Below are 14,101 nucleotides of genomic sequence, written 5' to 3'. Positions count from 1 at the left end.
GAAGCCTTTTGGCACGAAACTATCACTGCGCCAAGCTGGATCTGTCGACACCTCCCCCTGCTGCGCCGCCACACCCATCTCAGCGCACCTCGGTCTGCCAAACTACCAAACTGAGTGCGCCTCGGGTTGCGCTGCTCGAAACTAGCTCTGCGCGGGGTTCGCCATCCTGCGCCACCTGTGCTGCGCCGGGAAACTAGAGCCCAATGACTTTAAACTGAGCTATCAGAAAGACCAAATAAAGACCATTAATGATCAGCCTTAACTGTATACTGAAATGACTGCACTATTTCTCTCCTTGACTCTGACTTGATTTTACCTTCAGAACACCTTAAATTATCTGAGGCATTGATTCAACTTCTTGCTGACTAAGGTCTTTGATCCCTGCAGAGTGTTAAGCAGGACATTCCTGATACAAACTCTGTGTTCCACCTCTTTTCTAAAACGCTCTTCTCATTGGACATCTGAAAATTGCGCAGGACAACTAAATAAGTAACTGCCCTGTTTCTGTAACCAGGCTGAGATGATGTGTGCTGGAAATATCCATTTGAGATGGAGCATGAAGGGTTACACCTGTTCAGCAACAATACATTCTGTATAAATATATCACTCAGATGAGGCTCATTTGGAATGAAGCATGCATGGTCATTATTACACCAGTGGTGCTGTCAAGGCATGGCCAGTGGGGTGGGGATGACGGTAAAGGGGTGGGGTTGTCAGCCTGTCTGAACAACAATGAATCACCCAAAACATGTATGTACAAACAGATTACACATTAAAACAGGATTGTTGTGGAATGTTAAATTCACTGCTATTAGTATCTGCACAGATAGTTAACTGTAAAATAAGAAACCAAAGTATATCTGTATGTGATTCCTTAACTCTCATATTGACATAATTTTCAAATAGCCATATACCACAACAGCATGATAGAATTCCTGAAATTCAGTTATGACTTCTGGTCTTGATGTGCCACCCCAAGATTTTCAGTGGACCCAACTGGCACCCCTGTATCACACCATCGTCAACTGCAGCTTGTGAAACTCACACAAGACAGAACGGCTCAATGATTCACATCCTGGACCTCTCTTTATCACGTGGCACCAAAAATCAAGACTGAGCAATGTTTTTCCTCTGTTTGGTCACCCAGTTAGACCAGTTAGACAACCCAATATGACCTTTGCTGAATTAGCCCATCCCAGACTGAGGCATGACCAGTTTTCAGGGACAACCTTGTGCATGTAACTTTTGTACTCAGCAGTTATTTGCATATTTGTGGCCTTGCTGTCAGCTTGCAAGGTTGCTGGTCATTCCCTCTGACCTCCCTCACTGTCAAAGTGCTTTCACCTACGTACCTGCTACCAACTGTGAGTTTTCTATTTGTCTATTCTCTGTAATTTCTGGTTTCCTCGTGTTTGGGTTGCTGTGCTGTAGTTTTAGCCAGAGGCAAAGTGCTGTTTCTATTCTAGTTTTTAGTTTAGATTGCATATGCATGTTTTACTTTTGTACAACATGAATGTTTGACGAGTTTTGTGTTTGATTTTGAAAAGGCACAATTTTCCCCTTACTCTAAGCTAACTCCGTACATTATTATGAAATCTGAAGGTTTTCAAGGAAACCTAAAAGAAAAATGCTGCCTCTATTCCATAAGCCTGAAAGCTGTTGGTGTGTTTTGGGGAAAGGCATGCCAGTAAATACATAAACCCTGCTTGGCCTCAACCATCATTTAGCCTCCTGGCTTCCTTCTGTCCTCTTTAGCTCCATTACATCATAACACCAACACAATACAAATAGGGGGCAGCGACTGAGGGAGAGAGTTGTACTAATATACAGTGATTTTCTTTGCATTCACACATCTACATATACTTCAAAATAATAGGGTTTTGGATGTGGTAGTAGTGTCTGGTCACAAGGGGCTGCCTGTATTTTCTTTTAAAGTAAAGCGATTAATCATTCTTATAATTACTTTCTTACTGTATCATTCAGTTCAATTAATTCAACCACCAACTAACCTGATGCAATATAGTTCAATCTCTCTCCCTCTCTGCCTGCTTCTATGACTTTCTGTCACCAACACAAAATGAACTCATTCTGCTGTAAACTGAAATGAACCTTTCAATTCAACAAGACTGTCAGCCACCTGGGTACCTCTCGTTTCCCTCCTTTACTCCTTCATTTTGAGTGAGGCTTCACCGAAACCTTGTTTCAGCACCTCTGCAGCACTATAAACACATAAAAAACGCTGTAGAATCCAAACAAAATGAGTTGTTGCATCTTCCCACACGGCACAGCGAGGACAGAAGTCATGACTAACTTTGAGAAGTTAGCCAAGATGCCAAACCCTCCCACACAATGCTGCATCAGCTCACAGATTTATACCCCTGTTGGAAAGTGAGGATCCAATCTAAAAATATTTGGGGCAATGAATGGAAATGGAAAATGTAGGTGAGTGCCTTGTATTTCTCCCTGTTATGTTCATATGAAACAAAAAAATGTGTTTATGTGTTGTCTGTGTTTGATTCATATTTAGGGAACATGCTTATTTGCTTGAATCAAACACTTCCAAATTTACATATATTTGATTTAAACCTAACTTGGAACAAACCAGTTCCTGCTGTGTGCTGCATATTTCATTTCTCAATGAATGAGGAAAAAGGTCACGGGAGACATTACATGGTCCTTAAGGTCTCTGTGTGTGCATGTCTACATCCCACAGTCTGATTGGCGTAACATGAGAAAGCCGTACCCTCCTTTGATGATGAGAAAGCAGACTACCTCTGTACACATCCGCCAAAACACTGACTTTAATCCACTTTTACATTCAGGTAGTGTTTCATAGTTTTTAACACATTTGTAAAGCTATACCCTGAAGTGAGTATTATTGTTAAGCACAAGGCTGCCATGGAGATTGAGGCCCAAAACATGTCTTTATCAAAGGATACTAGATATGTTACAATACGGATCAATCACACAACCTCTCTGTCCCACCTTGAACCCTATCTGCACTGGGAAAAGGAACTGAGAGACATAACAGGTGCAACTATACCGCCTCTTCCCTCCCTCCTCCTCTGTGCCTGTTTCTCACTCCCTTTCACACACACACACACACACACACACACACACACACACACACACAGACATACAACCTGCACCTGCACAGACTCAAATAAAAACCCAGAGAAGTGGGAATAGAGGGCATTCATGGCTTTTTCACGAGAGGCTCAGTTGACTTGGTGTCTTTAAAAAACAACCATGCATTAAAGCCACTCGCTGAAGGAGGAGCAGCTTCCTGCATGGGACCAGGAAATCATGCTGTTCTTTTCCAGCACTTTCTCCTCCCTGTCTGCCTGCCGAGGGTGCTCTGCAGCATCCTTTTCAGCTTGCCTCCCTCCTCCTCCTCCTCCTCCTCCTCTAGCTCCTCTATACAGAAATGTTAAAAAAAGGAAAACAAACCCCCCCCCCCCCTTCACTAGTGTCAGTCTGCCTCATAATAATAATATAGCTCCGTAAACAACTCGCTTTCTCTTGGGTTCTCAATGAATTATTCACAGTCGTATCCCACAAAAAAAAAAATTCACCCCGTTTCTTTAAGGGTGAGGAATAATCGCTGCAGTCAGCTCCAAAATGCATCCAGAAAAAGGGCTGCAATGGGCGGCAGAGGCTGCTATAAATACCCCCCCCCCTCCAACCCCCCAACCATCCACATCCCTCCCTCATTCTCCCTCCTTCTCGGTGAAAAGCACATCAGCTAGGACAGTACTGCAGGGTCCCTCCGCTGGCTTGCTGTGCACTTTTTTTCTTTTTTCTTTTGTAATGCAAGGGAGGGACACCAGTTATGTCATCGCTCCTACACCATTCGTGCCTGCTTGCTGATGCAACGGGGAGGCTGCTATTCATTGACTTCCTCTGGATTGTTTATATCACATGTGTGTGTAGGCTGCTGCAGCCTGTGTACAGCATGCTGATGGCAGGGCGCATATACTGTTGCTATACCGCACATACTGGTGGGAGCAGCTGGAGTGTACCCAAAACTACACACACACATGCAAGCTTCAGCCGCCGTGCACACGTGTCCGCGGGGGCTATGTAGATGAACAATGGGTGACTAATGGAATAACCGCAGTTCTTTAAGGCCCTAAAACGCAAAGCCAGTAAGGCTGAGAGGAACCTGATGATGTTTCTCGCTGCTGTTTTGTCTAAAACTGCCTCTATTCTCAGGAGAATTGAAGACGAGGAGCTGCCCGTGGTGCTGAACTTTCAACACAATCAGAAAACGAAAGGCCGCCAAATCTAGCGCAGCAGCTGAGCTCACTCCAAATCCAACTTTTACGCATGTAGGCGTTATTTTGTTTACATCATATATGTGAATGAGGATTTGGGGAAGCCAGAATCCAAGGTGGTGTTACTGACTGTGGACCTCAGTCCTTAGTCGGACGTTGGCGGCCTATAACTAAGCAAATCTATTTAATCTACCCACCTTGCACAGCTGAAAGTTTTCCGACACAAGCGTCTCTTGGATGTCGATTTCCTTGGGAGTTGGCGCCGATGTGGGAGTCCCGGCCGCGCTGCCGCACGATGGGGATCCGATAGTCCCTCCCGGAGAGGAGGTGGTCAAGCCGTCCAACACCTTCCGAAACTTCTTCATTTTTCAATCGTGATTTTGTGTGTTAAATATAAAGAGACAGAAGACCCAGAGACCAGAGTTCCTGGTCTCCTATCAAGATGCAGGATCCCAACTCGTTTGGGCAGCTGGAGAAAGGAAACGTCGCTTCCTGCAGCAGTAGCAGGATGAAAGACCTACTCTCTGTTTCTCTCTCTTAGGTGCAATTTAAAAAGTCATAGAGGCACCTCATCTTGTTCTTTGGCTGTTGTCCACAAGCAGAAAAAAAAGAGGAATGCGTCTCAGCCACTCTGATGTGAGGATTACAGCCAATGTTGCAGATGCAGGTCGCCTATCTCATATCAGAGCATGCACCGACGGAAGTGAAACTACTCAACTTCTGCATCCTAAAGTAACCTCCACTCCCGGGCTTGGAGAGAAATCCAACACCATAACATAATCAGGGGAGCCGAGCAGCGATGTTTGCGCGCACCAGACAGAAGTGGACAGATCAAAAGAACTTCGAGCGGGTCGATCCACTCCCCCCTCCCCCCCAAAAAAGCACTTTCACAGCGCTGTGGTTGCCAGTAACAGGAAGAGAAGGAGGGGGAAACAGGCTGAAGACGCAGAGGCAATGCAGTTAAACGCGGTCGGACTCCACAGTCAGGCCGGAGAGCAAGGCAACTCGACCATCGAGGTGAAGAACAGGGGGGGATGGAGAAGATGCTGCGCGATGTCGGTGTGAGTTGGAGGTTAATCTATGGATTAATGCTCTGCTATCATCCAGCTGTGTTTCAGCGTCGCTTCCCTGCAGTCCAGAGACAGGAGACGGGAGCTGTCCGCGGTGCTGAAAAACCATGAGCAGCCGGCCCCGCCTCCCACCACCTCTCTCCCTCTCTCTCTTTCCTCCCCGCCCTCCCTCACCAGCGATTGGGTGGAAAGCTCTAAATCAAAGATACAGAATGATTAGGAGAACCAAGGAAACGCCAATAAAGAAAACCCCAAAATGACATAATTCATCGTTCATCCTCCCATACCGTTATGACAATATGAAATAAAACACAAACAGAGGTGTGAGGCTCAAGCACTGACTATATCTAAGATGTTGCATCCTGTTATGGATTGTTAAAGCTCTTAATGAGTGCTGCCTTGTGGTTTTTGTTAACTGCATCCATTTGCAGCTGTTAATGTCCTCCCAGTTCACTCAGAAGTCTCCATCAAATCTGTGGGGTGAGATAATGTCCATGCATCTATGTCAGCACAAGCAAAAATTTGAACTACTCTTTTAAACACAAACTAAGATGCAGATCCCACATCATGCTGTTTCTAGAACATTTTCACTGGGTTTTAATATTCAGTTTTCATCTTGCAAAGCTTTGCACCTCAGGCCCTCTGAATTCAACACAGCTCACACCACTGTCAGAGAAGAGACTGAAGACTGTTTCAAGTTCCAGTCTAAAAAACCTCTGCAACTTTTAAAGAAAAGCTGTTCCAAAAGCACGCAGAGGCCACATTTTGTTAACATTTTATCAATGTCATCTTTATGTTTGCTGTCAGGTTTGATTTTGTCACCCTCTTTTCTTGATTGTAGGTGTTCCCCAGTTCATCCGGGCTGTGGGTAATAAGCAGGCTAAAACATTTGTTTCCTCTTCTTCGTTTAATTTCTACCAACTTTGGAGATACAGCAACTTCTCTTCACTGTTAAGCACGATGCACTCACTCTCTCTTGTGTATCACTCATACCTATCCCCACAAAACAAGGGCAGGTAGGAGCCAATTAGCTCATAACCAAGGGAACACAATGACTCCACTTAAACACTGCACATGGTAACACAAATCAAACAATATACAAAGTACTATAAATGACAATGAAATAATAATTCACCAATAACTCAATGACACTGAATCTATTACTGCTTATAATGTACCCTTTAATAAATAACACAGTAACAAAAATAACCCAAAAAATATAATATATGCAGTAGATATGGTTACAATTTTATCTAATGTTCTTGTCTCTCTCTCCTCTTTTGTCTAAAACATCATATTACCGCTAATTTTAGATGCAATGCACTGTACTTTTACTTATTCGCCTTCATTTTAGTTAGAAAGCCCCTGAGATATTTCGGTTAGTTCAGGACAAAGGTCCCTGCATGTTATATTGAACTCAACTTCAGCTATATAACACTTATGTTTGGAGAAAGTTGATGGAAATATTTATTTGGAGAGGTAAAAAGGAATTCCACAAGAAGCTGGAGCTGCTGGAGACCATGAATGAGAGCCTGATTTTGTGGACTATCAGAATGTTGTTTTCTTTTTTTATACCCAAATTAGCTTTATTCTGTTGTAGTGATCTCAGTTGTCAAACAGAAAATATACCCATATACTCAGAACGTTCTCTTGGGTGCTCTCAGTGTCATCTATAACATCTTTCACCATTCATTGACTATGGAGCAGCTCTTGCATTTTTTGGATTTGGGAAATAATTGCTCATGTTTACGAACATTTTTGGACTGTAAAAATAACATGTATGAATTTTAAAAATGGGTGTAGTTTCCCTTTAAAGCAAAGGTTCTGAATACATTTTCTCTTACAAAGAAAATCCCAATGACCGGTTGTGACCGAGCCCATTGTGGTTCTGAAAATGTCCTGCTGATATTGCTGGTTTCAGGCAATTCTTGCATTTTGAGTAGTCCTTCACAAATACATTAATGGACTAAAACATGGTTTTGCATGTTTTAGTCCATTACCCACCGAGAAAATATACTTTACATGACCACAAACCATTTCCCAAAGCCTGCCTTAAGTGTTTAGATTGCTTTCCCACCTTCCAGACAGCTGTTGGTTTCTATTCATTTCTGAACATTATGAAAATCACCTAGATGACACTTGAAACAAGCTTGAAAGGTACTCCATCACCATGAAGGTTCTTTTCACCAAAAATTTCTTACTTTGATTACAATCAAAGTTGAATTACTCTTAATTGGCACTCCGCTGTTTGGAAAACAAGTTTCTGGCAGATTGTCAACAACCAAAAACAATGATGCAATACGTTTTTTCAGGACACTGAACCCAGGAAAAGTGTTGTGAAAGGTATGATGTGAATTTCACTATTTATCACATTTTTAATGCAGCCCACACACGTCTCAGATGTCAGAGCATTCATGAATCTACCAGCACCAAGACTCACCAGAGCCAGTGTCTGCAGGCTGTAACACAGAGGAAAATGATGGAATTTGAAAATAAAAAATAAATAAATGAAGCTGGCTGTGCCATTATTACCATTAATGAGCCCAGGTAGAAAAATGTCAGAATCCAACTTACCAAAACAAAAAAAGTGAGAAAACAAAATATTCAAAGTATGTACAATGAAAAATAATTACCTCATTTGAATGTTCAGGACCAGTGATATTGCATAAGCACTTACATCACTGGCCTCTGCCCCCTGGCAATACTTGATGTTATGGAGTCAGAGCACAGCACACATGGTCCGTCTGTCCTATTCTCCAATCTAAGATAAGAAGATAAAAATACTACACTTTGTGGTTTGTGTCACTAATGCTGTCCAGAGTGCTGACAGGACTGCACGCTCTTCAGATGGCAGATTTCAGTGTTGAGCCTCTGCGCTTGGTTCTTCCTCTTATCACTGATTACAATTTTCTACCTTCCAAACCCTTCTTTAGAATATAAAATAACACAAAAGAACTACCAGTGCTTCTAACAAGAGGCTTTTTATAGTATATGAAATGCATCAAAAGGATCTCCTACAAGATTTCCTTTGGCGTACCACTAGGTAGCAACGTGGGACCCATGCATGTAAAAATGGCACGGCAACTGCAAAGCATGGTGGGGGGTGACTTTGATATTGCTGCTAAAACACAGCAAATTGGATTACTTTCACATTTTCAAGCAAGCCGGGGCTCCGTTGAGACTAAATCATGCAGCTTTCAAACACAATTATCAAACTCTACAGAGGTTCTCTTTGCTCAGCTCTAAACTGTGGTAATTTCACTCTGCTGATGGATAGACACATGCTGGGCAGGTAGAAGCAAAGTGTCCTTGCAATACTTCATGATGGCCATTCCATTATAAGTTAGGATCATAAAAATAGCGGGGAGAGTGCCTGAAAAAATAACGACCTAATCTGTGATGTGCAGATATCAGAATTTACTGTCCATTAGGTTTGTTTCTGATATATTCCATCTGGATATATGGTGCAGATTTCCCCTGGGATGTAGGTTTTGTTTCATTAGAGGGGGTGCACATATGAAACAGGGGGTTGGGGGTCCTCCCTCAGGAAATTTGAGTGTCAAAGACTTAATTTCATGCACTAATTTGTGCCTTTTCTGCCTCCATTTACAGAATAATTGTCTTTAATTTTGTCAGAATAAAACTCAATAAAAACACTGAGGGGGACGTGTGCCCTGTACCACCCCAAAATCTATTCCTTTGGATTCTTCTGCAGAAAGCAAGGAAGGAGAACAGCTGAAAGGACTAAGGAAGTGTCTACAAAGGGGCTCAGGCGACCACACAAACACACCAGCCCATTAGATATGTTACTTGTTCCTCGATACCGAGGACTCGACCTCAGGGGACTTTTCACATAGGATGTTCAAAGCTGTCCACTTAACGATACGCAACGCTGCCCTCAAAGCAGTTCTATCATTACCATCTAATGTTTCGTGTTGTAGAGATACAAAGAGGTAGTGTTTGTGTCTGTGTGTGTGTCTGTACATGTGTGTGTACTGTTTACAACACCTCAGGCGGTGGGGAATAGACACAAATCCAGAAAGTGAGCTTGATATTGTGTTTGGTTCAAAGACAATGGTGTTGTGCGCAAACATGCACCCACAAAGAGCTTTGTTTTGGATGGTACATGGTAATTAGGCTGTTAGCTAATTTATGGCCTGAGATAATTTGTGGCTTTCATTGACGGAAAAAAAAGCAGAACCAAAATAAAAACAAAAACAGGAATATTTAGTATTTCATAAAGGAGACGATGGGTATGAGTCATGGCCGCTGATGTAGACTCTGTGCAATTACTTCAATTGTCATAATTTTCATTTCCCAGCTTTGGAATATCTCTCATGCTGTTCCTTGTTCTTTCCCTTCGCAACAAAATGTTGCGCAATCAAGAACAATCTTAGGATTTTTTAAAGGCCATTATGATAATTAGAACTCACGACTGATTGAAGAAGAAGGGCAAGTTTGAACAAGAGTTCCACGATTGACCTCTGTATCATGGGAATACAGGCCCTGCGCTCAGCCTGCTTCATCTCGGAGATGATTTGCAGAGGCTGATTAATTTTTAAGAAAACATGTCATTAAAAGTCTGTTGAGACGATTTCAGCTCAGAAGGACTCTGTGCACACACACACACACACACACACACACACACACACACACCAAGTACAGTTGTAAAATGAGTATTGATTAAGGCCAAGTTCTTGGGTGATTGTAAATGACAGATAGTCAGTGCGGCCTAGAACCCCTCTGGGCCCCCTGACACACCAAGGTGAACTCAAAGAGCGAGTGCCAATAAAGAGTGTATGGTCAAACACATTGCTCACAGCATGTGAGGCAATAACATGTTCTGTCAAACGGTGGCACTTATACTATAGCTTACAGGAATAACTAATAAGTATTTGTAATCCAAATATCCAAAGATCCAGTGTTACAGAAAGACAAACTAATTTAGCCAACCATTTCCAGTGATGAGGTGGTGGAGGTGAAACAAAATGTACTAAGAGATGGGGCGTCACATCACTTATACTGTCCATGTTATCAGAGGCAGACATAGGACCATAAACCACATACAGAGACCATTAACAAAGGTGTGGAGGTCAGTCGCCTTTTTGATCAGATGGCAATGCCAAAGTCCACCTAGGTCTGGACTAAGCGTCAAACCTCCAGGGCTGAAAAGTGAAGCCAACACAGAAGTGTGGAAAACTGTCGTTCCTCTTTAGGCCGCTTGAGGCTGGCTCCAGAAGCGAGTCAGTCCCAATAGACCTCCTTTTTCCCTTCATGGCAACTGTATGGGTGGTGAATGCTTATATATCTCAATTCTGGTATAATTAAGGGCATGGCCACTTTGAATGGCAGGCTGTCTGTGAGGCATCACCACAGTCTATGAGCCAGATCCACCCCTTGCTCCTCCACAGCTCCACCCTCTCGTCCAAATATGGTCACTTCTGGCTCCAAAACTTCAAGATGGTCACGGCCACGTGCCAAACTTGAGGCCTCAAAACAGAGGTCAGCAAACCAGTGGGTGATGTAACAGTGGCTACGTCTATTATTTTATACAGCCCATTGTCTGGAGTATTTCAACAACAATTACCGTGACATTTTGTATGGACCCTCAGGCTCTGCTGCAACAGCACAGACTGTACTCTGTTTGACTTCACACTACGTCCTGTCTATAGGTGCTTAAGGGGAAACTGAAGTTTAGGGACAAGTTGGAATTTGAATATGACAACATGGACACCAAGCAGGCATTTCAGAAGGTGAAAACCTCAAATAGGTATGAACCCCAACTCAACTTGTGTGCAGTAACTGACTCCGAGTCCTTTGCTCTCTGGAAAACTGCCTTGTCCATACCTAGAAAACTCCAGCCCACAGAACTCAACCACTATCGCCCCCTTGCCCACACATCCACAATAACAAAGTACCTGGAAAAGCTGCTGCTACAAATAAAGTTGTCACTCCACAGCTTGACCCCCTCAATTTGTCTAAGAGGGGCACAGAGGCTGCTGCAGCCTGCCTGCAGCATTTCCTCTTCCAGCAACTGAATTTCTCAGGCACAACTGTCAGAAACCTCTTTGTGGACTTTGGCTCTGCTTTTAACACCAACCAAAGGCATCTGATGATCCAGAAGACACACCATCTCAGTGCTCCCCTCTGTCTGATCCATCTCACGCATAATTTCCTCATTGACAGACTGCAAACTGTGCAGGTGGGCACGACCACATCATCTGCATTCAGAGAGTGATGAGGCCAGTCCTGTGCACACTTACACCAATGACTGCACCAGTCTGTCACCCATAACTGCATACTTCAAATATTCAGATGACACAGACATTCTTGCCCTGCTCGCAAATAATGACTCTGCTCTGGGCTATCGCAACACGGTTGCACATTTGACCCAGTGGTCCGACGGTTACCATCTTCACCTCAGTGTCAGCATGACAAAGGAATAATAATTGTTCCCCGCTCACCTCTAGATCCCATTCTCATTAATACCCAAACTGTTGACATGTCGGACAGTTTCAAATACCTCAGAGTGGCACTGGACAAAAGACTCAGCTTCGACCAGCACACTAATGAAATGCAAGAAGAGGAGCCACCAAAGACTATCAGTCATCCGCAAGCTTAAAGTACTGTCGCCCCTCCATCTCCTCCTATTGTTGTACCAGAGCACTACTTAGTCCCACTGTACTCCTCCACCTGCTTCTTTAACATGTTATTAATCTAATAAAAAAATCACATGCATAACCCACACCGATGCCAGCATAACTGGTGTCCCTACATCCAACCTTACAGAGCTGCACAATAAGGTCATTGCATGCATTGCAACCTAAATAGGACAGGACATCACACACCCATTCACTCACCACCTTACCCTGCTGCTACATACTACTGGGAGCAGGTATAGAGCACTGAGGTGCACAAGGACTCACTTTGGGAAAAGCCTAATACCCCCAGCCATAGCAGCCTTAAACAGTAGGCCTTGCAGAACAGTGTGTACTGTTGTCTATCATTGCATGTGCTATTGTATGTGTTATCTGGTATCCACAGTGCTGTGGAAAGAAATTTTGCATTATATTCAAGAGGAAACAGATGTCTCTACGGCTGATATCTCCAACACTCGGCAACTCACACCAAATTCGATTGATGTATAGCTCGACAGAACTTAGGAAAAATATGTATTTGAACTGTCCCTTTAACATAATCAACTATTTTCAACATTTTCACTCATCCCAAGCTCACTGCTGGCTTTCCCAGCAATCTTACTTCAAGAAACCAGCCCTTGTTGTCCTGCTGTATCTACAAACATAATCTATACAGAAAGCATCTTTAACAAGATCATAGAACAAGAACAAGTAAGATTTATCTGTACACTAGTGCAATGCACTCTATTTTCTTGTACCGTTTCAGTCTGTCTTTTTATATGTCTCTTTGTAATATTTTAATTTTTCTCTTGTTATTTCTTCTTTTGCCTGCCTCAGGGACTGCAGATGGAAACTAGCTAAAAAGCTATAATCTGGTGCAGTGCATCTTTACTCTGTTGAGTCCAATGTTCTCTGTACATGGTCCCTGATAATAAAAAAAAATAAACAAATAAAAAATAAACGAATAAAACACATGCCAATCATTTTGGGAGTGAGAGCAGGCTCTAGACCTGTGTTTTGAATTTTTGATGGTGGGCAGGGCTGACCTTTGGTTTACATTTGGATCACACATCGGGGCTTTAAATTATTGATGTCTTAACCTGTATGCCGAATTTTAATGCTGTGTGGGTGATGCTGATGTCAAACTATCTTATGTAGCATTGAGCAGTTTGGTACTATGGCAATTCATCATATTTGTAAGCTAACAATATGTTTTACATGTAAACTGTTTATCTACAAGCAAGGAGGAACGATAGCATCAGTTTAATGTAATAAAGAAGTGCAGTGTCCCTCTCTGAAAGGCACTGGAGTGGAAGTATAGAGGAGCAAAGATGTAAATAGTCAAGTAACAGTACCTCAAAATGCTCATATCCAAGCACTTCACATCCAATGTGACGAATCCCCAGAGATAAAGAAAACAAACAGTCCACTGAGTGTGTAATCAATACTTCATCCACTTCTGGCAGGATGTTTTGAGATAGTCTCCTTATTGACTGAACCTCCCACACACACACACTCATGTTTGTTGTAGGAAGTTAGGGCTGTTTATCCAGCCGTCATCTTTGATGTGAAGATATTTGATCTTGACTCACCTCTCGGAGATGTTTGACCAGCAACGCAAGTGCAGAGAATTTCAAATGTTTTTACTGTGATCTCAGAAAAGAACAAAATCACTGAGGCTACAGTGACAAAGATAAAGTGAAGTGAAAAAAAAGCAATGCAGATGAGGTCAGACATACATGGCAGCTCAGATACTGAATGTTACAGAGTCTGTCTAATTTATACTAGATGTACACCTGAGGGAACAACCAACTTTCAGAACTTCAAGATTAGAATTACACTTGCCCTTTTACAGGAGGCTCAGTGGATGGCAGCCGGGGCTGTAGCCACCATTGAGGACTTAGAGGTCATGTCATCTGTAATTGTTCTGGGAATTTGGGGTTTTAGGAATGCGAAGGAAGTGCAGACCGCAGTTAAAACAAACTAACACAAACTGACACAAATGATGTAGACTAGTTATAGTATTTCAAGACATAAGGTACATATTCACACTTGGATTAACAAAAAATTGTAGGATTCAGAATTTTCCCACCAGAATTCTAAACAGTATTCAGAC

The 14,101-nt window shown here is 42.7% G+C and overlaps 1 protein-coding gene across 4 annotated transcripts in view; it reads right to left on the bottom strand.

Annotated features, from left to right (window-relative positions):
• The window catches only part of stxbp5l (syntaxin binding protein 5L), a 175,868-nt gene extending 170,434 nt beyond the window's left edge, over positions 1-5,434 (bottom strand). For all 4 annotated transcript variants that reach the window (XM_050048039.1, XM_050048040.1, XM_050048041.1 and 1 more), the window contains exon 1: positions 4,475-5,434. In XM_050048039.1, coding sequence (XP_049903996.1) covers positions 4,475-4,642 — 168 coding nt within the window. In that variant the 5' untranslated portion in view covers positions 4,643-5,434. The remainder of the gene's footprint in view (positions 1-4,474) is intronic.
• Between the last annotated feature and the right edge of the window lie 8,667 nt (positions 5,435-14,101).

Source organism: Epinephelus moara, chromosome 7 (genome assembly GCF_006386435.1).
Source record: "Epinephelus moara isolate mb chromosome 7, YSFRI_EMoa_1.0, whole genome shotgun sequence".
NCBI lineage: Eukaryota > Metazoa > Chordata > Actinopteri > Perciformes > Serranidae > Epinephelus > Epinephelus moara.
Note: the sequence above shows the minus strand (reverse complement) of the source record. Positions and strands in the feature narration are given on the sequence as shown.